Raw genomic sequence first — 27,877 nt, forward strand, 5'->3', positions numbered from 1 at the left:
GAATAGATTTAATAGCAATTTGAATTCCTCAGAAAATTTGTAAAACCTCTCTCGTGAAAGTTGCTCGATAAAAACTAATTGATGACGTCTCTACTAAGTACTCACTTTTGCATTAAGTTATTGTATTTTGAAAAGTGATGAACGAGATTCCTTTTACGAAAACTTTTGTAAACCCAGTTGCTTATATGGTTTTTCCTCAATAGTTCAAAAAATAACGCAAAACTGGACGGAGATACATTCGATCATTTGATTGATTGTCAAAACTCCACAAAAAAAATTGTTTGTTATTGGTGTATTTAACACAGTGAGTTGCTTGGTTGTCAGCCCTTATCTGTTGCAGCTGAAAACCAGGCACCTCACTGTGGTACCTCACGACATCATAAGCCTCAAGCGATCAGTGTTCCGTGTAGTTTTCAGTTAACTAGCTGAAGCCTTAACAATTACAGCAGTAAGCGGTTTTGATATTATCTTGATTGCAACGGATGCGAGAATATAGATAACTAAAGAAATGCGAGCATCTATTCGATCTCATAAAAGCCCAGAGAGCCTCAGGAAATATATGTCATGCGCCAATATATACTTTGGTTTGCCATTGAATAATTACCTGACAAGAAAGACAAGCTCACCAGAACAAATAGCCTACAAAACTGATAAAAGAACAATTAGTATTTGCTTTTGAAATTTGCTTAAAAAAACCTAGATCACAATTAGATTAAAATAATACCAAATAGGGGAAACAATAGGTCATTTTGATTTAAAACGGACTTTTTTAATTATTATAAATTTGTTATAATGTAAAATGAAAACACCAACGCCAATAAAAAAAGCAACGTACTTTTAGTGGATAGGTTGCTTATCAGAAAAATTCAAAAGAAATTTATAAAAGAATACTTTTATAAACCTCGTTTTAATTTCTTTTGTTGCAGCCCACAATTGAAAATTTCGTTTGACGCAGTGATTTTACGATTTTGTTGGCTCTCGTTTACGGAAGCGTTTACATCAATAAGACTAGTTAGCTGAAAAATACTAAGCGATTAACAGAATTTTACGAAACGAGGAAATTACTTACAAAGCAACAATGGAACGAAAAACAGTTGAACTTGAAAAATAAACAGAATTTTTCCCTAAAACTCTGTTGTCCCTTCACTTTGTTTTCTTTCCATGATCTCATTCATTTTTTATTCAAATTAATCTTTTCAGGTTTGTCCGTTCTTTTTCCATTATAGTTTCACCTGGGCAAAAAACTGTACACTATCAGCTATTAGGTTTGTTTTTACTCCCTTATTCCTATAATGTGGCAATAAAATTTTAATACTGAATTGAGAGAACTGCCACATAAAAGCCGGCCTCGCATTCTTAATCACCAATTTTTGAAAAAATTTCTCTCAAATAAGTTTCTCATCGAGGAGTCAATGGTAGTCAATGGTAAACATAACACCTGAACACAGGTTCTTACGTACAAACAATTTATATGTATAAACTCGAATGTAGCGTAAATGTAGTTCAAAGGCTCAAAAATGCTCAAAAGAGTTTGCACATGAAGATTATTTCTAAGCGAGAGAATAGGTTTCATAGTCTGCTTTCGTAATATCTGGTTCCACTTCTAGTTCTGTCGATAACTAGGATTTCAGCTTCAACAACTGGTAAACGTTCAGCTGTTTGACGGTCTTCAATAAGTTCGCTTGTTTCCAACGATTCTTCACGAGATAATTGTCCTTGATTTTGAGGGTTAGAAACCTCAGCAGCAATTGGAATACCTGTTGGGCCATTTTGAACTTGCCCAAACTCGTTCCCACTGTTTGTGTCATTGTACAAGGAGTAATTAATCATCTCGTCCGAAAGTGAACTATATCTCACATTATTCGGGCTTGTTATATTCGGATTTTGAGAAAATGAAATTTCCGAGTTTTGATCAGATATTTGTGATGCATGCATTTCTGCTGTACTGTTAAACTGATCACTGAAAATAACGCTATCGGGAAAAAAGTTGTTCATTTCGGCGATGCTTCTATCTTCATAACCAAGCCTCCGGTCATGAGATAATGAAGAACCAAAAATCTGATTTCTTTGAAATTCAGGGTCGCTTTGGGGTATTATTTCAGTAAAGCTTTGATTTTGGTTATGCGTACCAAATCTTTCGCGAAATTGCTGGGGATAAAATTCAGAAGTAGGTTGGTTGGAAACACTTGCGGAACGTGAATTAATACTTAGTTGTATAGATTCATCTGAGTCGTAAAATCCAACTGCCCCGTTTGTAATGTTTTCCACATTTTCAGTTTGAACCAAATCATTGGGGTCAACAAAAATTTTCTGCATTTCGTCTGACATTTGAGACAGTCTCAATCCGTAAAACGGGTTTTCGAATGCGTTTCTCATATGTTCTAAAAGTTTCGCGTAATCAATGAACATAAGAATGTCTGATAAAATTTTGATATTTTCTCGTCTCAAAGATGAGTCGTAAGTTGTAAAACCAATCGAATTTAACACCCCCGATTTAGCCCGATTCGCCGAATCATGACCAAAAAGTTTTTCAAATTTTTGTGAGCCTATCGAAATAACTCTTTCAACTTTGTCGTCAGTCTTTTCGAGACTAGACGCGGCGAAGCTTTCTAATTCATCGCAGGAACCTCTTAAAGTAATTTCAATTCCAAAAATGAAATGATCGTAATGAGGGTGGTCGAAACGGAGCGATGGGTTCACAATTGGGTCAGTCAAAAGCAAACGGAGGGTTTCCTGGAAGTCAATCAGAAAGAAATCGTACAGGTAACTCTCTTTAACACCAATCTCGTTTACAAGAAAGGGTATCAAGTTTGGGCCGAGTTTCTGCAAAAACTCAAGCAGTTGTTTTGGGTCAATTTTTGGCGATTCTGCTGAAAGTTCGTCTTTCGTTACTACACGAAAATCAACTTTTTCCTTCTCCCCAAGTAAGAATGAAATAAAATGCGGCGCTTTGGGTAATTTCTCTGTGAAATTGTACGTCAATTTGTATGCATCTGTTCTAAGAGTTTTCCAGTTGCCCTTGGCAATTTCTTCCCCCATAACTTCATCGACTGTTTTTGACGAATTACCAACCACAAAGAGCTGAGGAGCAAATCTTCGAACAAAATCGATCGGTGCATTAACCGCTGAAACAAATCATACGCTCAAAATTATTTTAATTACTGTTTTGAGCACGAATACCATTTGAGTGTTTAAGAATGGCCATAAATTCAAAAACTCTGACTATTTCTCCTATAATTCAAAAAATTTCGAAGAAAATTTGACCAACTATATTTCTAATTTCTCTTGATAAACGACATTTTTCATGAACTTCAAGTTGCAGTATTATATGGTTACGTAGGGCATGGAATGTTAATTCGGAAATCTCTTTTTGAAAAATCAAATTTCATGAAAAGATCAAATCTTCCTGCAATTTACAAAAATCTTTGGAACAAACGGAGAAAAGAAAAAACCCACCTTCTTAATTTTTTCTAAAGGAAGTCAAACAGATTTCATTTTACAACTAAGGATTTGTTGAATTTACAAAAGTGAAGATCAGATTATTTGAAAAATGTCAGGATGTCTTAAAAGATGAACCGACAGAAAAAATTTAAAGTTTTTTAGATGAAGATAAGCTGTAAGCTGAAAAGTAATGCTGCATTTTTCTATGAGTAGCCAATCAGTTGACCTTTAAAACATTGCATCACACGGGGATGTTCTCGGCTTGCCTTGCATTATCATAACCGCCAACTTGTTTTATCACCGTGTTTCTCAGCTGGGCTTACTCTATTATTTGAGTCTTTAATAAGTCTTTTTAACACTGCTTTTTGGTTCCTATGCTTATCTTTTAACTCTTACTCACATTTTTTGGAGGCAAAATCCTCCGGCCGAAAAAAATCAGTTTGTTATTTCATTTCCTGATATGCTTGGTCTTAACCGAAAAAAGATCCTTCTGTCTAATCTTGTAAGCTCTATCTGAGGTCAATTGAAACAGACATTGATGTTCAGTTACTTACCGATTGAAGTTTGAAACTGTTTTCTTTATAGTTTTCTTTGGGTCTGCAAATAATTAAAATCGATTCCAATTTTTCTGGTTTCATCTGTTGTCAGTTTAGTCGAACATGGGAGCCGATCAATTTGAAACAATTAAAGAGTCAGCCTCAATGAGGCTGTGACTTTTCAATAATTGACCACAGAAGAAAAACAAGAGCTAAGCCTTCTAAAATGAAAAAAATTTGATGTTTGAGTGCCAAAAAAAACACCTTGGCAGATTTGACAGACGTTTAAAACAAAGAAAAAAAGCAGAGAAAAATTAGACCAAATTTAAAGGAAATTACAAACTAAGAACTTTTTGTATGCGCTGCGAAAACAAAGCATCTCGGATTAAATTTAGGCTCAAAATGTTAAGGAGGGAATCGGGAGGTTGCTTTTAGAAAAAAGAGGCTTTGACGTTCATTATCCAGCAGAAGATACTATTTTTTTGTTCTTACAATTTGCTGTGCTACTTATTTCTACTCATTAGCATTTGGATGCGCAAGGAGACATATTTTTGCAATTAAACGATTTTGACAGTTCGATCGCAGAGCTATGAACTGGTTAGCGTAATAACTAAAAAAATCATTTCATCAGCATTGTGTTTGTTTGTGAAGTAGTTTTATTTGGAAAAAACGTTAAATTTCACAATAGTTTTTTAATCAGATTTTGCTTTCATTACAGCTTTCTGAATAATTCAAATTTGAATGGTCGTAGCCGTTGACTATAATATATTCACTCGACAGCTATTATTAGTGCTTTTATAATTTGGATCTTTTCCGTTTGTACCCTCATTAAATTGCAGAAAGTATCTTTGCTCGAGTGTATATACTCGGATCGTCACTGTTTTACGCATGTATTTTAAGAACATGTATTAAGATCAGGAAAGTAAGCGACTGCAAAAATGTCCGAGTGCCTCAAATTTTGCATATATGTTGCACGTTTTCCCATTTTGCAGCGTGCGGAAAATAGCGGCAAGTGTAGTAGACTCTTATCCTTTGATCTAGTTGACGGCACTAATATAATCTTCTGATTTTGGGGGATTAGTCACCAATTATCGCGTTGCCATTGTCGCTAGAATTTGCGGCCAAAAATAGCGACCAGGAATGGCAATTTGGTCGGTGATTTTCTTGTTGTCGCTGATTTTTGAGCAAATTAGCTGAAAAACAAGGAAAACAAATAGATGCCCTCCAGCTTAGTAGGCGCATATTCTTTGCACCCACAGAGGCAAGACACAGGCATACCGCACTTGGGGAGGGGGAGGGGGGGGGGGGGGTTAAAGTAGCGAAAGTTTGAGTCGAGCAAAAGCTCGAGATGACCATAATATCGAGATTCAGTTTTTCACGGACACTTTCAGACAAGGCAGATTTTCTCATGGTCGATTAGTGTCTTTTAACAGCTCCAGGCCTAGACTAGGGAAATAATTGATGGTTTCAAATCGTGTGCTCCTACTTCTAACCTGTAATTTCCATTGATATGGACGGGTTTGATTCGATTAGAGATTTCTCAATTGGATAATAGGACCAATTTCTCTTCCATCTGAAAGTATCATGTTCTTGCCAGTCCCGGAATGGCCGACAGCTAAACTCCAATTCATAGTTTCCTGCAGCATCTGGTTTTTGTAGTTGTTTCATTGTGAAAAAAACTGCATCCATTTCGAAAAGATATCTCTCGTCCAGAATCTCAAGAGGTCTCAAGGATGATATCACCTACAAAATAAACAAAAGTAAACAAAAATAAACAAAAATAAGTCTTGAACTTCACTTCAGTGCGCTTATTTTCGAACACAGCTGGTAAAATCAGTTATTGAACAATGTCAATCTTGCAAACAATTTTTTGTTTTCTATTGTGCTTGAATTGTACATGAAGTTCTCAATTTTTAAGTTTCATCCCTGTTCATTGCTCTTTAAGGGTAAAAGTATCAACTGGTGCCCGTACCTAACTCTCAGCCGAATTCAGTACAGAGCCAGAGTCTAATTCAGGTCACATTTTGCACTGAAATTGTCTGATTCAGAGCTAATTCAGTGATTCATTCTGAATAATCTTCTGATTCAGAAGAATAGAGAATAATTTCCCTGAATGTTGCTCTGATTCAGAGAAATTCAGAATTCACGTCACAGTTGGCTCTGAAATCATTCTGAATCAGTAATTAAGCTTGAAATTTTGTTATTGTGTTTCTTCATCTTCTCTTTCTACTTTTCATCTGTACGATCATATAGATAAAACCCATGTGTAACTTTATTTCAAAAAGATTTGACCAATGATTGTGTTCATATCAATCTGTAATTAACAGGGTTGTGACTTTTTTGATGACGATGATAATAATGGAATTGATTATTTTAGTATAACTCATATTTTTGCGCTAAATTTTACACAAAATAGCGTGCTGTTATGATGAATCCACATAATATCTGTAAATGACAAATTAGGGATAATTTGCTGGTATTTTTACAGAATAAATAGAGAATTCACACACTTGATCAAAAATTTTTAAAGCAGTGTACCAGAGTAATCGCCATTAGATCATAAAGTCGGTTTTTAAGCGTCTCAAAATTGTAAAACAATTTTTATGATTTTTAATTCAAAAGCTATCCAATGGAGTTCAAAATTAAAATAAGTTTAAAAACAAGGCCGGCCAGATTTAAAAACCGAGTTCAAATTTGCAAGATTTTTGTCGAAAAAGGTGTCTAATTCAAGGCATAAAATAATCTGGTTAAATGTTAATTCAGTAAATTATACTTTGGTGTTTTTCTTGGGCAAAATTCTTCAACTCTGGTTCAATTAAATTTTCAACTAATTTTACATAATCATATTCAAGTTTGATAAAACCATTTCAGAGTTTTCTGAGCTTTTTCTCGTTTTCGCTAGAGAACTTGTTCTCGTTTTTCGCTTGAGCACAGTTTTGACAGTTCATTTTGTGCAATGAATTATTTTGAGCCCATGATACAATTTTTACGTCCTATGCAGTTAGACATCAGTTCCAAAACTTCGTACAGTTGAAGTTTCTGAGCGGAAAAATTTTCTATTTCTCTATGATGAGAGAAGCTGAGCCAAATTTCCAAATAAAAAGGTTGCACTCAGTATTCTATTTTTTTTGCGTCATTTTTCTGCATCCCAGATCTTCTGGCAGTACCATATATTAGAATCCCATTTGTATGACTGTTTTTAAGTAGGTTTTGAATATCTTGATTAACTGGAAGCTAGTTAAATTCTTTCTAATTTTATAGAAAAGCCCACTAAACTGTACCAATCTATTTTCTACGCGTTTTGAGTGTTCTCCAGATTCTAATTGTCTAGAAATCGTTTTCAAGGAGTTGAAGAATTTAGATTTCAAGCGGCTTTCCGTTAAAACAGTTTATCGTAAAGACAATATTTCTGTCCCACTCATTCTTAGAATTTATGGTCTTACTTTTATCCGGGCTTAAAATATGTTTATTGTTTTTCAGTCAGTTTCCTGTGTAGGATGAAACTTTTAATGTTCATGACGAAAAGTTGCTTTATTCGATTTAGTGCAAACACCATTATCATCCGCATAGATAGTGATGATCGAGTACTGGCTGTTCGTTTTGCCGTCATTTATGTTTACAATATTGAGAATTGGATCTTATGTAGACCCTGTGGTATCCCAATTCTAAAATTGTGTGTACACGCCCTCTTAACGCATACATTCCACACCTCTGAACCAGTATTTTTCTGTTAATATTGAAAATTTTACGCATCTCTATATAAAATGCAAGAATTGCATTCCGTACACGATTGGTGTGATGTTTCCTTGTACTCAACTAAGTTGATAACTGCATTCGCAGTTCTTCTTTTTTCTTTAAAGAAAAATTGTTCGTTATTTAAAAATTCTAAGTACTAAAAACAAATGGATATAGGAATCAAAATAATTTTGTTTCAAAAATTGTTTAAAAGAGTGATGAGAGGGATATTGGACAAAAAAATAGGGTTGACTGTTTTCTCCTTCCTTTTGTTATTTTCAGTGAGTCGTGTTTCATTTATGAAAAACGTCTTTGTTTTATTTAGTTTAGATAGGTAGTAGACAACTGAAGCTGCTGCAGATTTTATAGATATGTAATTCACATCCATACAGTTCGATGTATTTTGACTTATACTCCTGAAAGACACTAAGCATTTGTTTTTTGTTCGTTGTTAGCATAAACATACTTTGAACTTGTTGGTTTTTTTTAGAGAATCCTCACTTTGTCTAAACATTTTCTTAAATTTTGCACATAATCTCCTAAAGCTGTTTTCAATTTTTTGTATGGACTATCTTACAACCTCACAGTTTTGATATTTTGTGAATTTATTTCAAAACAGAATTTATTTTCTCAATTAGGGAGATGTCTTTGAGTTTTTGCCTTTTTGGTAAAGTGTTGCTCTCAAATTTGTGTTCCGTCTGAGTTCCCGTATAAAAACGAAGAAACACATGTATACAATCAAATATAAAGACAGATATAGAAGTTTCCAACTTTTACTTCTGCTGTAAAATTGCAGAAAACTATCTGGGTTTAGTTTTGAGCGTTTGGTGTTTCAGGGCAAAAAATTTTGCGTCAACTATTTTCATTCAACAGCCTATCATAATCTCCTTTAATCATTCTTGTTTTTGACTGTTCATCAGATAATTTTTATTGAAATCACAACGTACGATACGAAAAATCTTCAGTTCTATTACTAAACTGTCAACATAGGTTTTTTTAATCAGTTTCACCAATTGAAATGATTTCCATGATAACTGCTTTGGAGGCATATATATATATATATATATATATATATATATGTTTATATATATATATATATATATATATATATATATATATATATATGCAAGTTACATAAATGATAGTCTCGAGGGTTCCAGCTATTCTCACAGTCAACGACTGAAGTCCATTTATACTACATGAGCTAACTGATTTCGCTTGTAGACTTTTTTGATTAAAATTTGATTTCCACTCCTGTTTTTTTCTGTTTATGTTAATAAGAGTTCTGAAAGTTGTTGAGATACGTTTCTGTTAGCAGATTGCCGATTGTTTATCGCTAAGGCTTTCTATCAAAACTTGTAGATCATCAAAATTTTTCGTTTGTGATCGAATGAAGCAGTTTGGAGATTCTTCAAAACGTTTTTTAAAAATAGCTGTTGTTTTAACTAATTAACGAACTAACTAAGCAGGCGGCTACTCACAGCTCAATGTCAAAATTTAGCAGTGATTTAAATAAAGAAAAAAAACCAAAAACAATCAAACATAACGCCAAAACAGACTTTCAGCACATCAACAATATCATATGGAATCAGTTCCCGCGACAAAACCGGAAATAAAAAGCAAAGATCACGAATTTATTTTTCTTCAAATCAATTTCTCCGAAAGAGTGCGTATATCACAGTCCAAAAAAGGACTTGCTCAAATCACAAGCGCAATTAGGGACAGAGAATATTTCTAACCAAAGAGTTCAACCAAGTGATGGTTTTCTCTAAAGTCACGCGCCGCACAAGTTTTCAGAAACCTAATCAGCGATTTTTTCCCCAATAGAACATCATGGGAAAAATTCAAAATCATAGGAGTTATGAAAACGGACGGCAAATTAAACACAAAAGCAAAAATGATGATTTTGTTTCAGTATTTGTTTTCAAGTTCTCAACTTTTTTTGATCTATTTTTGTCGTTCAGCAGCGTGTGATCTGATGTATACATCATCATCCGTGAAAATTTGTTTTTAACTCTTGTAAATTTGTCTGAGTCTTCTATTTCGTTAACTCGAACGGAAAGATATTTTTTTCGCTGTTTGCAGCCAGCACGGAGACAACACAATTGTGTGTTGTTGCAATTATGTTCCGTTTCGTAGCCTCTGCTTCGATTTGTGCCTCGCTCTCTGGAAGTGGCTCTTTTAAGTGGATATAATTTCAATTGATTGCGTTTTTTTGTTTGCTAAGGCATGTCTTTTCTTAAAAAATTCTTTTTGATTAACAAAATTAATGAACTTGAAAATATCCGTAGGCATTTTGTTGTAATTCAGTTTGCCCGGTACAATGTGAAAAGCTTTAATTTTGGGTCTCTCCAGGTGCACTCCAAGAAATTTATTTAAAACTCAATGTTTCGACAGTGATACTTGTATTCTTCGAGCAGCAAAGGGGGGATTTACGATTTAAACACTATTTTTTCTTGATTTTTGTTCCTGTGCTTTTTTCAAATTGATTGAATAACTGCAAGTAACGTGTTGTCATGTTATAAAAGTAAGCTAGTTGAAGTAATTGTGATAAATGAAGGCCATAATGAAGGTTTCTTCCCACAAGACTTGCAAGTGGGGGCATGAAAAACACGGGGGAGAGGACATATTAGAATTTTCAACTTTCGCACCAGTTCATACCTGTTCATTTCAGTCGACCCTGAAGATAGAATAACATGTTTTGCAAAATAATTGTCGCTCAGAACTAACATAAACAAAAGTTTTTCTTAATTTTTCAACTAACTAAACTCACTTTTTGTCGTTTTGCAGCCACTCCAGACGGTGAAAATCTCAAAGATTTGATCAAAAATGTTTCTTTCTCTATCACAAGGTCTTTGCCAGGCACCTTTTTAACTATTCCGGCAATGGTTTGAGGCTTCGGGAATCGAATTTCTATTTTTCTTAGGAAAGGAGTGTGGCCGGCTTGTGACACAAAAACAACAGGAGTAATTAGAATCCAGTCGTTCATAATTAATTTCAGCTCGTTGTTTGGAACAAAAACTTCCAAGTTTACGGTCCGGTGCCCCAAAGTTGAGAATTCTGGGAAGAAAATTTCTATCTGTTGTTGTTGGTTTTCCTTCTTTCCGTAGATAATTATGAGCAGCATTTCTTCACTGCTCAGCTGAAGTTGATGATAATAGCGTTCATTTCCTCCAATATCAATTCGTCTCGTTTTTTCTGCGCTGCAATCTAAAAACGAAAAAAACAATTAAGAGGAATTAAAATCACAAACAACAAAGTCAACGCATGTTTTTCAAAGATTTAAAAAAATTCTTGCAGGAATCTTGTAAAAAATGACTAGCCCAGAACAATAAAAGACAGTTTATATCTCTTTGCAAAAATTTGTTTTCCTAAAATTCTTGAAAAAGTTTCTCTGCAATGAAAAATGCCATAAAAGAGAAAAAACATATAGCAAACTTAAGTCGCACAAAATATTTGGTTTGCACGATAATCTGATCAGAAATATTTGGGTCGCACTATGGTCGCACCATTTGTTGAGTCGCACAGCGGTCTGATCAGAAGGTTTTGGGTTGCACCATGGTCTCATAAGTGGGCATGATAAAAATCTGGGAAATGGTCTGATCAGAGCGGCCTAGGATCGCGCGTTAGACTAGCGTTCTTTTCACCTGACTTCCGCTGAAACCAACCTGATAATGTCGATCCCGAACACCTATGTTGAGTTGTTTTTACTGCTTTCTTCATCATTGAGTTTCTCTGGGATCCTCCTGGCTACTCTAAGCTTCAGAATGCTAAAATTTTCACGTGCAGGGCGCTTTGCATATTCGACTGTTTAGTATTCATGAGTATTGCTCCTGAGGTGTTGTTGCCTGATTTTTTAATAGTTCCTTAGCGGTTTGAACTGGTTTGTCCTCTGTGGATTTTCCGCCTTGTGCTCTGGCACCTACTGCATTTTTGTCTCGATACAGAAATTAAAAATCTAAATGAAGTGAACAGTTTTCGCCCAGCCAGATGCTTTTAAAGCCATGTTCTTCCTTCTTTTGAAAATCTATTTGCACTGGGCGGAAAATTATTTTAGATTCTGATGTTCTGTTGTTGTGCAAAATTAATTGGATGTTTGATAAAAACTGTTTTCTTGTAGACTTGGTGTCTGAATAACGTTTCTATTTTACACATTTGTTCGTACTTTATGTTCCGTCACGTTTTAAACTTCAAAGCTTTATTTACTTTTTATTTGAAACCCGTTCTCATCATAAACATTTCGAAGGCAACTGAGTCTCATCAAAAACAATTTCGAATGCAAATGGGTCGGATCAAAGGCCATTTGGAGCGCATTGTTTTGGTTTTAATTTTTTCTTATACTTTTACTGAGATGTTGGCTGAACAGGAGCCAACGATAAAGCAGCGCTCTTATCAGCGATGCATGCAAAGTCCGATGGATCTCATGAGAGAACTTAGAAAATTTTGATTAACTGTACACCAAGATCTTTCTTATTGAAATCCTGTTTAATATCTTCCATTGAGTATGCGGTGAAAACTTTTAGGCTTTGGGGTTTCTAGTGGCGAAACCTTTTTTCCGCATCAACCGCACTTACCTCTAAAAAGCGCAAATCTCCAAAAACATCACCGCATTTATTGCATATTGTGGTACGGTTGTACCTTATTTTAGTTCATATTCATTAAGTTGTACTAAATCATTTATTCTTGTCCTCGTTCACATACAAGTAATTTACCGCCGGACTAAAAAGTCAATATTTCAGATTGTTCACATCTCCCACTTTTGATTATTTATTCATTCTTTTGAATCTTGTTACTGAATTCAGGTGCATTCAATCTAGTCTGTTTTGCACTAGTCGAGATCCTATTGGATTTGAGGAGGAATTCCACTCTCAATAATTTTGTCTGCAACCGCAACACGATTGTTGCTAAGTCTAAAAGTGGTAATCCAATAATTCAGTAAAAGTTGGATTCGCACCTTGAATCCATTCACCTAACTCTAAGTGGATTTGTGACACGAATTGTATCTCTACAGTCAGAGATATCACATGGCGCAGTCAGCAACTAAAGAACGTGCACTCTTGGGAATCGAGCCCTTTTGGGATAAACCAACACTTGAACCTCCATTGCGATGGGATCGATGGCAGATCATGCTAAAATTGGCTATCATGGCTAAAGAAGGAATTTCAATTGACACTCTCCTTGACGACCCTCCGGACAGAGTCACTCTACCCCCAGAACCCATTTACGAGGATGATGTCGAAAATAGCACAGCTCAAAGTGAACGAGATCGACGTACCAGAAATGAATAACTCAAAAATTCGTGGCTTAATAGATGTCAAAAAATAGAACTTGTTGGCATACTGTGTGGAGAAAAACCTTGGAAGTACTGTGATAGCAAAGCAGTCTCTCTAATATACCTCAGCTTGGGAATGGAAGGAAGACGAATATTTGGTTCGCAAGAACCGAGTATCCAGATCGAAAGAGTGACAACAAAAGTTTTTTGGGATTGTCTTGATAGTGTGTTCACTAAACAAAGAAATATCACATTTGATCGATACACATTTCTCACTCGAAAACAAATGAAAGGAGAACCTGTGAAAAAGTTCTACGGGCGTCTTCGAGAGTTGTCTCTAAACTGTGATTTGGGAAGTCACGAGGAGTCGATCATTCGGGATGTCTTCATTGCTAATATGCAAGATGGTGAAATCCAAAGGGAGCTACTCAAAGAAACACGGACGGCTAAAAAAGCTCTCGAGGTTGCAATGAACATTGAAATGGGAATACAAAACCAATTGAAAATTTCTGGAACTCCAATTCCCAACACTACAAATGAAATTTCAAGTCAATCGATAAATAGTGTTCAAGGATCGTGGAATAAAACCCGAGCACCGACAAACCAATTTGTCAAACCTACGATTTGCCCAAATTGTGGCTATGGCTGGACTCCTTCTCATAGACAAAACTGTCCTGCTCGTGGAAACTCTTGTAAAAATTGTGGAATCGCTAATCACTTTGCAAAAGTTTGTCGCAAACCAAAACAATCCAGTAAACCAAAACCTAGAGTAAACTATGTAGATGACTCGGTTTCTAAGGCGGCTACAGTAGGTACTTCAACAACGGCGGCGGAACAAGTTAACAATATCAGCAAGCTTCTACAGCAGAAAAGCATTTACGATGCCAACTACGACTCTGATTACGAAGATTATAACGATAACTGTGTAGCTGCAATTTCCATCAAAACCGACACTCGTGAGGTAGAACCCGTAAATTTAGTCATTTGTGTTGGAAATACATACACAAAAGCATTGGTGGATTCGGGCAGCGTATGCAGTATTGTAAACAAAAGTCTGGCGGACACAGTGGGGTCCGAATGCAACGAAAGCTATTGGATAAAGTCACCCGAAATACAAGATCTGAAAACCTTTTTAATGATATAATCAAGGTTGTTGGTGTAATCAATACATCAATAAAGTGTAATGACTGGATAGCCACGGGCGTTGATGTAACTGTCGTGGAAGACGGTCACCGACCCGTGGCTATCCAGTCATTACACATCAATAAAGTGTAATGATTGGATAGCCACGGGCGTTGATGTAACTGTCGTGGAAGACGGTCATCATTGGACGAGATCTCTTTCCAAAGATAGGCTTTTCTGTTATTCAATTGAAACAAGTTGCAAATATTGATCAAAATCAATGTCCAATCAAGAGGCAGATCTCTTTTGATTTTCCAGATCACCCGTGTCGGTAAATCTTTAAAACATTCAGTAAAGTCAACATTTCATAATGATTTTACACCTAAACATCAAAAAGGGCGACGAGTTCCAATTAACTTACAACCACTAGTTAACATAGAACTTAAAAAAATACTTGACGAAAAACACATCATAAAATTAAACAGTTGTTCAGATAAAAATTTTATCTCACCTATAGTCATTACAGTTAAAGGATATAAAACAGTTAAATTAGCTTTAGATTCCAAAATCTTAAATAAATCTATTCATAAAAACAAATATCAAATGCCAAATATTGATAATTTGATTGACACAATTCAACAGAATTTGAATACATCCGCATCACAAGAAACACCATATTATTCAACACTGGATTTGAAGTACGCATACAGTCAATTTAAATTAGACCCGGAGATGGCTCAACACTGTAACTTTAATATTATTAGCGGTGAGAGAACTGGAACATACCGTTTTATTACAGGTTTTTACGGTTTAACTGATATGCCAGCAGCTTTCCAAAAAGTGATGGACTACACTTTAGTCGGACTTCAAAATATCTATTGTTTTCTGGATGACATTATAGTAGTTAGTCGTGGTTCTAAAGATGACCACTTAAAACTCGTCTATAACTGTTTAAAGAAATTAGATGAGGATAACTTACGAATCAACTTACCTAAATGTCATTTTGCAAAAACCGAAATTGAATGGTTGGGACACAAGTTTAGTCAATCAGGAATAGCTCCATTTGAGTCAAAAACAGCGGCAATTGCTTCACTATCAGCACCTAAAAATTTAAAACAACTTAGATCTTTCTTAGGTTCTGTTCATTACCTCGGAAAATTTATCCCTAATTTGTCCCAATTGTGTCATCCCCTTCTTCCCTCATTAAAAAAGAACACAAAATTCATTTGGAACACTGAACATGATACACACTTCCAAGCAATCAAAGATAAAGTTGCAAACACCACAGAAAACACACACTATAATCCTCACTTGGAAACGCGGATCAAATGCGACGCTTCAAGAGCAGGTTTAGGAGCAGCATTAGAACAACATTCGCCTACGGGCTGGCACAGAGTTGAATTTGCATCTCGTTTCCTCAACTCTAATGAGGAACGCTATAGTATTAATGAACTAGAATTATTAGGTGTGGTGTGGTCTGTAGAATATTTTAAATAATACTTATTTGGCAAATCATTCACAATTATCAGAGATCACCGAGCATTACTATCCATTATGAAAGAACATAGATCAAATAAATCCTATAATAGTAGATTAACACGCTAGATCGATCGTCTTTTACCTTTTGATTTTAATATTGAACATATACACAGTGCAAAAATGGGGCTGGTAGATTATATTTCGCGCCAACCAAATCAAAAAGCGAAAGTTACAAACAAATATGACAAGGAATATGCGGTAGCAACAATTACCCGCATTCTTGACGCTATTGCTGCAATTTATGTAAATACCACACCACAAACCTGTCAATCACAGCACTTTAACAGCTCTACTCACACAAATTCCACACGTGCCTCGCATCCTCGCTTAACAAACTATTCTAAATTGCTTTCTGCCATTAATCGTAACACAACTCAGTTGCTTCTTGAAAACTCTGCAAACGCAGCACAATTCCAATCTCTCTCTACTAGTAGTACAAAGCCAGTTCAAATCCAGCCTCATTCTAATTTCCCATCATACACATCACATATCCATTCAATTCATAACCACGCAATGAGCAGCTCTGTATCTAATCCGCAAACTCCCCCTACACACAGCAGGGTCACGTTCCAATCTACTCCCAATTCAGGAGTGAATACCACCCGCTCATCGAATGAAGGTCAAACATCACCAAACTTGGAACTGTCAAAAGAAGAAGTCTTTGAGAACAACTTAACACAACTCTTCACAAAGGGATTCTTGGCAGTTCTCACCAGTAAAGACGCAGTTCTGAAGGAAGTACGTGACTGCATCCTTCAAAACGACCCCCAAAGGTGTAAGGAAGTGAATCTTTATCTCTTCTCGTACTGGAGGGATTTACATGTCCGCCCGGGATGTGTTTGTGTGGACGAACGCGTAGCGATTCCACATTCGATTCAGGACGCGGTCTTGGAAAGCCTCCACTTAACACATCCGGGAAGTTGGGGCATGATAATGCTCGGGCAATACGCGTTCTGGCCGTATATGCACCGAGAAATTTTGAACAAAGCGGCCAAGTGCAAGCCTTGTACTGATATTGGTAAGAATCTTAAACCTGTTATTCCGGCGTCTAAATGGAAACCTTTATTGCCATGTACAGAGCCGAATGAAGAAATACAAATTGACTTTGGAGGTCCAATCACCAATGAAAAAGATCAAGATATTAAATTTCTTGCATGTATTGATCGTTTTTCTAAATATCCTTCTGTAGAAGTATTTGATAAAGCTAATGGACCCAATGTTCTTGAATTTTTAGACGACTATATTCAAATTCACGGTGTCCCTCGAAAGATTAGATTAGATCAAGCACGTTGCCTAATAGGTTATAAAGTTAAAAACTTTTGTAAACAACATAATTTTAACATTCTTACTGCCCCAGCAAATGATCATAAAGCTATAGGATTAGTGGAGCGTTTGATACAAACTATTAAAAGACGCTTAGGCTGTATGAAATTAGACAATAGAAATAATACATTCACAATTAAAGAAGCAATAAAGTCAATTGTATATCAATTACGTATATGTAAACAAAAGACAACAAACGTAACACCTTTCCAAGCACATTTTGGAAGAAAGCCAAATACACCTCTGAGTAATATAAATACAACATCTAAATCATCTAACTTATCATATGAAAACATTCTTCACCACTATTTAGACGCTGATACCGTCCCAGTTGAAGACTACTTGGACGAAAATGGATGGGTGACGGGGGATCGCAGTGATATTTTGATTGACGAGGCCATGCACAGAGCTCAGGTAGACGCAGGTCGCCGCTACAATGGTGATCACAACAAGTCTGTCTCCCGTTTCATTCTGCACCCAAAATTGAATAATCCGATCCCACGGACAGAGCAGTCACTGGACCTTAAATTGGCTCGGAAAGTAACGAAACGTTTGAAACGAGACCTTCGCGGACTCTGGGAAACCCTGGCCCCCGGCAGTACAGTTGTCCGTACATCTAATACTACTACAGTCATTAAGAATCCAGGAGTACCAGAGGTCAGTGTCCGAAATTGCGATATTGCTAAGTTCGGCACCCGTGCCGAACGTAATACAGATTTATGGGAATACGCTAAATGTCGACCTTTGCCGTATGAAAAAACGACCGAGGAAAAGATTGCGCAACATACCAAAGACTTGAAGAAAAAATTCCGCGGAGAAATTAAAATCCGTCATCGCCCCAACCAGTCTCATCTGCGAACAGCAACATTTCTAAAGCCATGGCGTCTAGAAAACCCCGAAAACCCCAAGCAGAAGGTAAACGTTCTCGTACTACATCTGCCACGCTGAACACCTCCAATGCTTCATCTATTGCTGCCTCCTCTGCAACATCATCGGTTGCCTCTCCATCGACTTCTCACACTAAACGTAATCGCCGCGCGCCTGACTACTATGGATTTGAAAGTTCGGTGTGTTCTTTGAGTGACGATTCGGCTGCTCCTGTCTCTAAAAAAGAAAGACCCGCAAATCGTGTGATAGAAACTATCATTCAGGAAGAAGCAGCACAGCCTCCCGTTCCTGATACGAATTACAAACTGCGAGTGGTGAGCCCTCCTGCGCCCCCTCCAGTGGGAACATGGTCACCTGTGGATTATGACTATGACGATTATGCACGGGAAATAAGTATGAGCGTCTTTGACGCCGAAAACCAAATTTGAATCAAAACTGCTTAAACTTTCATCATTAATTGTTCAATTGTTAAAATTTAACTTCTGTAATTGTTCAGTTAAATGTGGAATTGTATCACTTTTCCACTCATTTTATGTCTAGTGTATACCTTAAATTTGTGTTCGTGTTGGGTATTCTTTAGTTAAATTTGATGTTGCTCATGTAACCATATCTCCTGTGTTATACTCTTGCTGGATTTGCATTGCGATTGTGCTTTAATTTATATTGCGTGCGTACATTTTACTGTAAACGTTGACAGTTTACATTGATTTAATTTATTTCCACATTCGAGCTACCTTTCCACTCTTCCTCAGCTACTTGTCTGTTGTTGCTCACAATCTTTATTATTTATATTAACCAGTACATATGTTAATATTATCATAAAACTTTCACTGTTGCAGTTTAAAATTTTGCTCAGCCCAGGATATGTGGTATGGTTGTACTTTATTTTAGTTCATATTCATTAAGTTGTACTAAATCATTTATTCTTGTCCTCGTTCACATACAAGTAATGTACCGCCGACTAAAAAGTCAATATTTCAGATTGTTCACATCCCCCACTTTTGATTATTTATTCATTCTTTTGAATCTTGTTACTGAATTCAGTTGCATTCAATGTAGTCTGTTTTGCACTAGTCGAGATCCTATTGGATTTGAGGAGGAATTCCACTCTCAATAATTTTGTCTGCAATCGCAACACGATTGTTGCTAAGTCTAAAAGTGGTAATCCAATAATTCAGTAAAAGTTGGATTCGCACCTCGAATCCATTCACCTAACTCTAAGTGGATTTGTGACACGAATTGTATCTCTACAGTCAGAGATATCACACATATCTTAAAATTTCAACAATTTTTAGCTGTGGCACATCGGCCCGGGACTCGGATCAGAAGTACCATCAAGCACAGGTGGGTCTGATTGCGAACGCAGGTCTTTTCGAGCCTACAAAAACTCTCGAGCCCACTTGGGTCTGAACAGGAGCGGACTCGAACACTCTTCGAGCGCACACAAACTGTCAAACACGGTTGAGTCTGACTGGAAGCGCTTTTGGTTTGGGACCGTCTGATCAGAGAAATTTTCGTATTGGGACGTTTTGGTCCATTTCTAGTGCACACCTCAACTGGCGGGCCTCCTTGTTTTTTTTTGTTGAAAACTACTTTGAAGATTTACGTGCTTGATTGTTCTGTAATTCGCTGACCATCAATCTAACCAATTTTTTAAGATCACAGTTACAGCGCCACCATACAACCTCAAACAATATATAATGAAGAACTACCAGAATTTTATGCTAAATTTGAGGGCAGTTTATTCATTTTTGGTGATATGTCCAAATTGTTTGCGACTAAAACATTTAATTCTGGGCTAAATTTTGATATCGAAGTGTTCAAAATATTCAAAATTAACGAATATTCAGAATTGAAGTGGTTTTTTAGGAATAAAAGCCGGGACAAACTTCTCGGAATTGAAAATGAGCCAAGAAAACTACCTCCAAAAAATTTCGAGAAAATTTCAAATTGAACGCCAAAATGTAAGCCAATTTTGATGAAACTGAATGTCGTGGAGCCAGTTTGAGGACAGCGTCTGAAAATCTTCCATCCTCAATTTCTGTCAATCACGGTATTTTCATGGTATTGCATCATTCTCTTTGTTGCATTCAAATACTTTTACGACCATTTTACGACAAAAAAATTTTTCGACCATTCCGAATTAAAAGCTGAAAATCAGTATAACGCAGGTTTATTTCGCGCAGAAAGAAGAGGACTTACTGTATATTCTGGACGTTGCGCAGGCATAACATTGCTCCCCCCCAATCTTTTTCCGCGTTATAACAGATCCATTTTCGTCAAAGTCCTTCAGTTTTTCCCTCGCATCTATCCCTTAAACACAAGCTGTTCATTAGATAAAAAAATCTGGAAATTGAAGCTTCAAATTATCAATAGTTTTTGTATTGTTTTTAAAAATGTAAATTTTACTCGAAAATCAGAAACAAGCTGGTGAACAATCTTTGTTTGAGCTACTTAACAATTGCTCTCAGATCATTTAGGCATCTATCCCTTCCCAACTTTGAGATTTTTCCCCCGCTTTGAACTGGTTTCTAGTTCTGTATCATAATACATTGTAAAAGTGAACCGCATGGAATGAATTTCAATTCTTGATCAGTACGTTTCCAGTGAAATACACGCCTTGAATTGACAAATCAGTACTGATCACATCTTTTATAAAGTCCTTCCTCAGCCTTTTCTCAAGACTTGCTCAGGACCTGTCAAATCTAAGTCAAGTCTTGGTCATGACTTGGAAAGTCTTGAGTCAAATCTTGAACAAGATTTGACAAGTCTTGATTATTACGCATTCAGGCAATGTAGAGGTTGAAGAATAAATTATTTATAATTAATGCATTTCAAAATTAGCAAATTAGCAAAATTTGTAAAAAGGTTTTTTCGAGATGTTTGCTAGTATAGCCAAGCTAGTATTTAATTGCCCCAAAGCTGTTTTCCAATGAGCAGAAAAAAGTGGCCATGGCAGGCATCTTTGGGCGATATCAGAATTTTTTTTTCGTTCTCCGTCACGTAATCTTTGTGGAAGTGCTGGTGTTTTCTTCTTTTTCTTTATACACCTTGGAGAGTTTTTTTTGGGCCAATGCAAGCGCCGGTCTTCTTATTTCGTTACCAAACAAACGCAAACCAACAATAAAAATTGTTCATTTCAAAGTCCTGAAAAATTGAAATGCCAAAAAGAAACTAATTTTCTATACCTCTATTGGGTGAATTCTTAACAGTGGTTAGAAATTTAAGTTATTTCATCTTATAATAAATGAGGGTCCAGGGTCGGGTAGTGATCTCTCTGTTGCCATGCACGTATAATCTTCAAGTAAGCGTGGCTTGCTTGTGCATTTTCTTGATTACAATTTTTTTATTTAATTTCAATGTGTGACTATATCTTTGAAAGAAATAAAGAAACTGAAGCAGAGTTTTGACTTCGAAGATATTTAATCTATTTACAAAAATTTTGTTATGAGATGTTCTGATATAATATTGTGATAGGATTTAAAACCATCATATTAGGTAATACGATGAAAAGAAGCAATCAGCTGATCAGAAAGAAGATCATTGCAAGCCCCTAAAGGAATTTTTATATAATTGTAAAAATTCATTTATATAATTTCAATGTGTGACTTTATCTTGGCTTAGATTAGATTTAACACAAGACTGATTAAGACTGGACGTTCAGTCCGGGTGAGCATATTTTTTACTAAATCATTTTATTTGATCCGTTATTCAGAGTCACTTTTTTGAAATTAGATTTGATTCGATGGATTTAGGCGCTTGTAATGATGTTCTTTCTGATCAGCTGATTGCTTTTTTTCATTGTCTTATCTAACGTGGTGGTTTTAAATCCTATCACAATATTATCTCAGAACATCTTATTATGAATGTTTGTAAATGGATTAACATTTGTCAATTTCAAATCTCAGCTTTAACATTTCTTCTTCTTTCAATGATATTGTCACACATTGAAATTATTAAAACATTTTTGTAATCAAGAAAATTCACAAGCAAGCAACGCTTACTTGGAAATTATACGCGCATGACAACAGGGAGATCTCTACCCGACCCTGGACCCTCATTTCTTTTAAGATGATATAATTTAATTTCTTAACCGTTGTAAAGAATTTACCTATCAGAGGTATAGAAAATTGATTTCTTTTGGAGTTTGAAAATTTAGGATTGACTAAATTCTTATGAAGAATCCCATACGAAAAGGCACCATATATTTTCATTTAAAAAAGCATGTAAACATTACGTTGCTGTAAGCAATTGGATGGGAAGTAAGACGTTCTGTCTGAATCTAGGAACCAACAGACATTTTGTGACCTTAGCAGAGAAATCAAACCATTTCTGACCTTTGCAGAGAAATTCTTTTCTGACCTTAGCAGGGAAACAATTATACAATTTTTTGAACTGAGGGAAAAAAGCAAGCAAATGATTTTTTCAGCATTTTATTTGAATTTTTTTTTTCATCTTCGCTATGTTTCCGTTTTCTAAACAAAAATATGAGGACGAAAAAGATATTGACCAAACTTGACGCTTTGTATTTTCAGGAAAAATGCATCTATTAGATTTTTTTAACTCGTAACAATCAAATTACACTCCAAAATTCTCTCGTGTGTATCCTCCCAACTCTAGATTGATCAATCAACAGTCTCTTTTCGCAACATGTTTTCGGGGTCTTTTCCGTTCTTAGAACAAGATTTTACTAGTGAAAATTTTCTAGTAAAAATAGGGTTAAGACGTGATAAAAATGGCAAAAAATTGAATTTGTTTCTTTGAATTAGAAAAGAAGTAATCTGATCGGATCGGTGGGTCCCTTTTAACTGTTTTTAAACCATGTTAGTAGGTAAAAATTCTCTACTAATTTTCTACTAACTTGTCAAATGGGAGACATTGGAGTTTCGCTGACTTATGGACTGGGTCTGTGTTTCGGAATCAAGCTTTTCTTCTGAAGTGCTGCCTGAACTGCCGGAATAAAAAAATGTTCCACGACTGCTGGATACAATCGGCTCAACATTGGTTGATCTTAGATTCAAGTTTATTTCAGATGCGGCGTTTTCTGATCTGTGCTCTGCTAGAAGTGTAGCGAACGATCTTTCCTCAAACCTCGTCTCGAGTTCCGAGTCTAGAATAATGCTGGCTAAATTGGATTCGGATCGGGACTTTCTTTGTTCAAGAGGGTACTTATGATCAATAGATCGAGCCGGACTGATGAGGCCCGTGAAGTTGCTCCTCAGTTTGGTAAATTTTTTATCAGGTGCTTGTTTTTTGATTTTTGATTTCGATTTTAGACTTGCGATGCGTTTGTGTCCGACTTCATCCTCACTTTGTAGAGTGTCATTGCTATCAGTGAGATATATTTGTCCTAACCTGTCAGGTCTGTGAGCCGTAGGGGATTTAAAATCGCCGCGTAGATGGTATCGGTTAAAAAAATTTGTCGAAGTGGTTTTATCAGAAGGCGTTTTGCTACGCTCTCGTACGAAATTTTCAGAATCATCGGTACTTATCGTAGCGCTGGACAAAGTAGAGTAAATTCCTTCTGAAAAACGAAACTTCTTTGGGCGAGTTTGTTTTTTCTGCGATGATCTGGGCATAATTGTATATAAGTCTGTTTCTTATAAGTTGCGAGAGAAGAAAAATGGGAACAAAGGTTATAAAAGTTGGGAAAAACGATGATCAGTAACTGCAGTAATTGAGCTGTAAACGACAGGTATTACATAACTGAAAAGTTAAATTTTAAAAACTTCAGTGAATCGGGTTGGAACTCGAATAATCAAGTTCATGTAAAATCGATAACAAAAGTACCAGGAATTGAAAAATTTGAAATCAAATTACATTTCGCTGCCTCTTTTTGATGAAAAAATAACTAACATTATGATTTCTGTTGCTCATAAAGTTTATAAAAATTGACTGAAAATCAAAAGAATCTTAAATAGTCTAAGTTTTACAAAACTGACTGTGGAGAAAATCCAGGTAAAGTTTGCCAGTTTTTCGCAATCAGCAGTAAATTGAGTTCTCCTGCAAAAGTGTTCGACTTAATCTTGCCTAAATCTGTTTAAGCAAAAACATTCGTTATCAATTTAACAATTTCATTTCATGATCATGATGAAAATATTTAACGTGGAACTAATTTTAAAGTTGCACACGGAAAATTTCATTGTGGTTTCTTTTTTAGCAAGGCTTGTCAATTTTTTTTTTAAATTCAGACCTACTAATTTTCAGATCATTATGCATCACCTGAGATTAAAATCAAATTAACGAGCCACATTTTTTCAGTCTAATGGTGTCATTAGGTAGAAAGTTTTGCCTTTAAAATTTCATTTTGTGTGTTCACTTTTGTCAACGGTTCATAATTTATTCGTCTTTTTAGCTATCCGTACTGACAGTTTAAAGTTTCCTGGCGACTAACTTTACTTTCTGACTTGAGTGACTTTTAACTTTGGATTATTTCGCTTTCAACTAGCTTCTTTTTATGATATTTTATCTCTGTTAGCTAAACATATCGTGGTCTCTCTATTTTAATGAAAGTTTTCCCAATAAAACTGGACCTAAAATTAGTTCTTAGCTTTGAACATAGAATTGGCCTTGAACATAAAATTGGTCGTTGAAAAAACTTATATCTATAATTTTTTTAAATAAAAATATAGACAAATGAGAGTTTTTGTTATCATTTACTTCTTTAGTCAGGACGTTGATGATGAAAACGATATATGTCATCCAGAAGTAGACTGAATATCAAAAGTAAGATTGGGTTAACACGTAGTGGTAAATTACCAGGTACCTTAACGTTAAAATTGGTGAAATCCATCCATGTTTCGCAGCCAAAAAAGGTATCACAAAAATGATATCTTTTAACGTTTGCTCAATTATGGTTGAGTTGTCTTTTGCGTAAAACTATAAAAATCGAGAAAAGATATATGATCAAATTTAGATGTATGAACGCTCTGATGATGATGCGTCCATTTATTTAAAAATCAAAACAAAGGGCCAGAATAAGTGTTTCAGCTCAACTGAATTTTGATACATTTAAACCGTAAAGATTATAGGTCAACTGATATAAAAATCAAAAGGAAACTTAAATGGACTTCAAAATCCGGCATTTTACGATGTATAATTATGAATTGTTTGTTTACTTTTTTCAATGAGTGTACGATTACGTTTGAATTGAGGTCGATATGTAGGCGAAAACACTAGTAACTGGAATGAGCGACTAAAAATTTTTCTTGAAATACTATTAAAAATACGCGTAATTCCAAGGCAGAAGTTAAATTTTCAATTCGTAGAACTATTGGTTGCTAAGTAATTTACTTTGACGCTCAATATATAGATGCATATTATAATTTGAGCTAAAACAGGTACATCCAAAGTCTACTACTTAAATTACAAATTCTGGATCTTTATTTGAAGTTTTAAAAAAAATTGGATTTTCTTTTCAAGTTTAAATAAACATATTAGTATTATCAATGCAGCAAACTATATTCATCCGAGCGAAAAAAAGCTCTACTAGATTCTGTCCAGAATTCTCACAATTGCAGCTGGACATTTTGTTTTAATATGTATCATCACGTTTTCTTCAGCTTGAAAAATTAGCAGGTGTAGCAGTGGAAATACTGAATATGCACCTTCCACCAATCAGAGACTGAGAAGACACTATTCTCTTTTATATAGAGAGAACTGAACTAACTGTAGTCAGTCTTTTAGTTAGATACACCATGTGTATACCATTGACTCTGGTGCTATAATTCTTAACCACCGTAATAATAGAAGTTTACTCTCATTGTTTTACAGAGTCGGTTAGTCTGAGAGATATAGGTAAGTCTAATTCGCGCACAGAAATAAGTAGCCCTAGCTGTTTATATCTTAAGGCTGTAAAAGGAGCCCACATCGGGTCTGCCTTATAGGGGGCAATTTTCCATTTTGTAATAAAAATGCTCATCTTGGAAGATTGAAACGATACATATCCTGCAACACCTCTGAAGAAGACGCTAAAATTTCGATGTTCTACTAGAAAATGGCTACTCTGCAGAATTCGTGAAAATTTGTTCCGGTATAGTTTCACTCCTTTTGCTTCAAATTGAAGCATCATATTGTTTTGGTAAAGAATTTTGCAAAGGCATAATTCCATGTTTTTCAAGGGAAACATTTTCAAATTGAATTTAATTTGAATTAAATATCCGAATTTCAATAGAAAGTATTTTTCCTTATTCAAAAAGATTGGAAAGCACCCATCTGGTCTTACGCTTATCCTCTTCAATTGTTCGGAAAATGTGCATATCTGCAATATGAATGGTTATATTGCAACAGATTGCAAGATAATCATTTAAAATTGACAATGCAAATTATCCGAAATTGTCTGAAAAGGAACAAGTTATAAAGCATTTTTTAAATTGTCTATTTTTGCACAAACAGTTATTGACGGTTTAATAAGGAACAAAATGAGTTAATTTGTTAAGACAAAAAAAATAACAAAAGTTTGTTTTTGAACGTAAAGAACGAATTGAGACCTTGCTGCTCACTAATTAGAATTAAATTTAATCAGGCACTCACGAAATTGGAGAAATGATGTTTTTTGCTGGAAGACAATAGTCTGGTGAATGAAAAAAAACTTGTCGTTAGGTTTTTGTCGGTTTTGTGCATCTTGAAAACATGTTTTAGAACAGTACAATAATCAATTAAAAATGATAAGTTTTTTTATTAACATGTCATCTAATCACAATGTTTTAATGTTTTTCATTGTTATTGAAAGTGCGGTGAATTGATTATTCTAATTTTCCAGCCTAATGAACTATGTGAAAAAAATCATAAATTTATAACTTCTTTGAAGTAGTGAATGACACGCTTTTGATTAGTTACAATTTAACCCATCTGTAAATTGATTGCAATGTTTCAGTTCTTGCTATATTTTTGCAGATGCCAGATCCTTGATTGTCGATTTAAAGAAGCTTCATAATTGGTTTGGAGAGAATGAACCACAAACTAAATAATAAAAAAAAATCACACCATATCTTACATCCAAAAAGAAGAAAAAATTTTCTGTAAACTAACTATAATTGCCATTAGTTGACAAAACAACTGGTCCCCAAACACACATTCTATTTGTAAAGTCAATTTTGATTCTATTCATAAAGTCAATTTTGTGATTATTTGATGAAAAAATGGGATCTATTCTGTTTTGCCCTCCCCCACCTTAGTGAGCTTATATTTTTTACCACCCCATGAACACGTGCTTTTTTCTTACATAGTAACGTGCTATATAACAACATATAATTTGTAACGGGGGGGGGGGGCGTAAAAAACTCTGGGAGGCCCGAAACAGAATATATCCAAAAAATGCTATAGTAAGATCAGAAATGTTTTTGAGCGCACGAAAACACGAACAGTGCTCTGTAACCTGGCAGAGCAAAAACCGATGAAAATCTGGAAATTGATCAGCAATTTGGAACTCCTCAGATCGAAGGTCATACTGTTCAGATAAACATGCAGAAAAAATCAGGCAGTAGGAGTCATAAATAAATTAAATCAAGAATTAACAAGAAAAGATTTCATAAAAAAATGTAGATAACGATACGTTTCGTTAACAAAGATGAAAAGACAAATATTGATCTTAATTTTCAATCTTGGAATCGAAAATGGATGCAATAGGAGTCGATTCAGAGTAGATACTAAATGCTAGCAAAGTTGATTTCGAGGAATTTTTCAACCGTCAGTAGGGATAAGTAAAATGTTGAGAGCAGGTTATAAATGAACATGGAGTTATAATATTTGCCCATATATGTAACTTTGATTCATTTGGCTCTGTTTTGTAGCTTGCCGGGGTTACGCGTTCTAGTTAATGTCATTTCATCAGTATTTGACTCAAGCAAAATTATGGTGTAAGAAAAATCGCATTGCCAGCAAAAAATTAGAAAAATATAGGAACCTAATTGATGTATCGTGTTGTATAATTTAATGTGGAAAAAATGTTTGTTTTGTTTCATGCAATTTAATGTAAAGTTGATTTTAATGTAAATGATGATTTGTTTTAAAATCAGTTAAT

The 27,877-nt window shown here is 35.3% G+C and overlaps 2 protein-coding genes across 7 annotated transcripts in view; both read right to left on the reverse strand.

Annotated features, from left to right (window-relative positions):
- Window positions 1–27,877, reverse strand: part of LOC142351008 (transcription initiation factor TFIID subunit 8-like) — a 158,814-nt gene that overhangs the window by 101,597 nt on the left and 29,340 nt on the right. The window lies entirely within an intron of this gene.
- Window positions 1,421–27,827, reverse strand: LOC142351234 (uncharacterized). 5 transcript variants are annotated; one of them, XM_075403374.1, is made up of 6 exons: window positions 27,233–27,827; window positions 22,718–23,538; window positions 20,059–20,169; window positions 10,486–10,922; window positions 5,471–5,720; window positions 1,421–3,125 (listed from the first exon to the last, which is right to left on the reverse strand). In XM_075403374.1, the coding sequence occupies exons 2-6, from the start codon at window positions 23,433–23,435 to the stop codon at window positions 1,570–1,572; spliced, it is 3,072 nt and encodes a 1,023-aa protein (XP_075259489.1). In that variant the 5' UTR covers window positions 23,436–23,538; window positions 27,233–27,827; the 3' UTR covers window positions 1,421–1,569. The 5 variants fall into 5 exon arrangements, with proteins under 5 accessions (XP_075259489.1, XP_075259485.1, XP_075259488.1 ...); XM_075403370.1 differs by having other exon boundaries at window positions 22,718–23,768; XM_075403373.1 differs by having other exon boundaries at window positions 27,220–27,827.

This window comes from Convolutriloba macropyga, chromosome 12 (genome assembly GCF_964194025.1).
Source record: "Convolutriloba macropyga chromosome 12, txConMacr16.3, whole genome shotgun sequence".
In the NCBI taxonomy this organism is placed as follows: Eukaryota; Metazoa; Xenacoelomorpha; order Acoela; family Convolutidae; genus Convolutriloba; species Convolutriloba macropyga.

Excerpts from the sequence above, each read along its gene's own strand:
- LOC142351234 (XM_075403374.1), bottom strand. The coding sequence starts at position 23,435 with ATGCCCAGATCATCGCAGAAAAAACAAACTCGCCCAAAGAAGTTTCGT. Across the intron at positions 20,170-22,717 it reads CAATGTCTCCCATTTGACAA|GGATAGATGCGAGGGAAAAA; the intron begins GTTAGTAGAAAA and ends CTTGTGTTTAAG. Across the intron at positions 3,126-5,470 it reads CATATCAATGGAAATTACAG|CGGTTAATGCACCGATCGAT; the intron begins GTTAGAAGTAGG and ends GATTTGTTTCAG.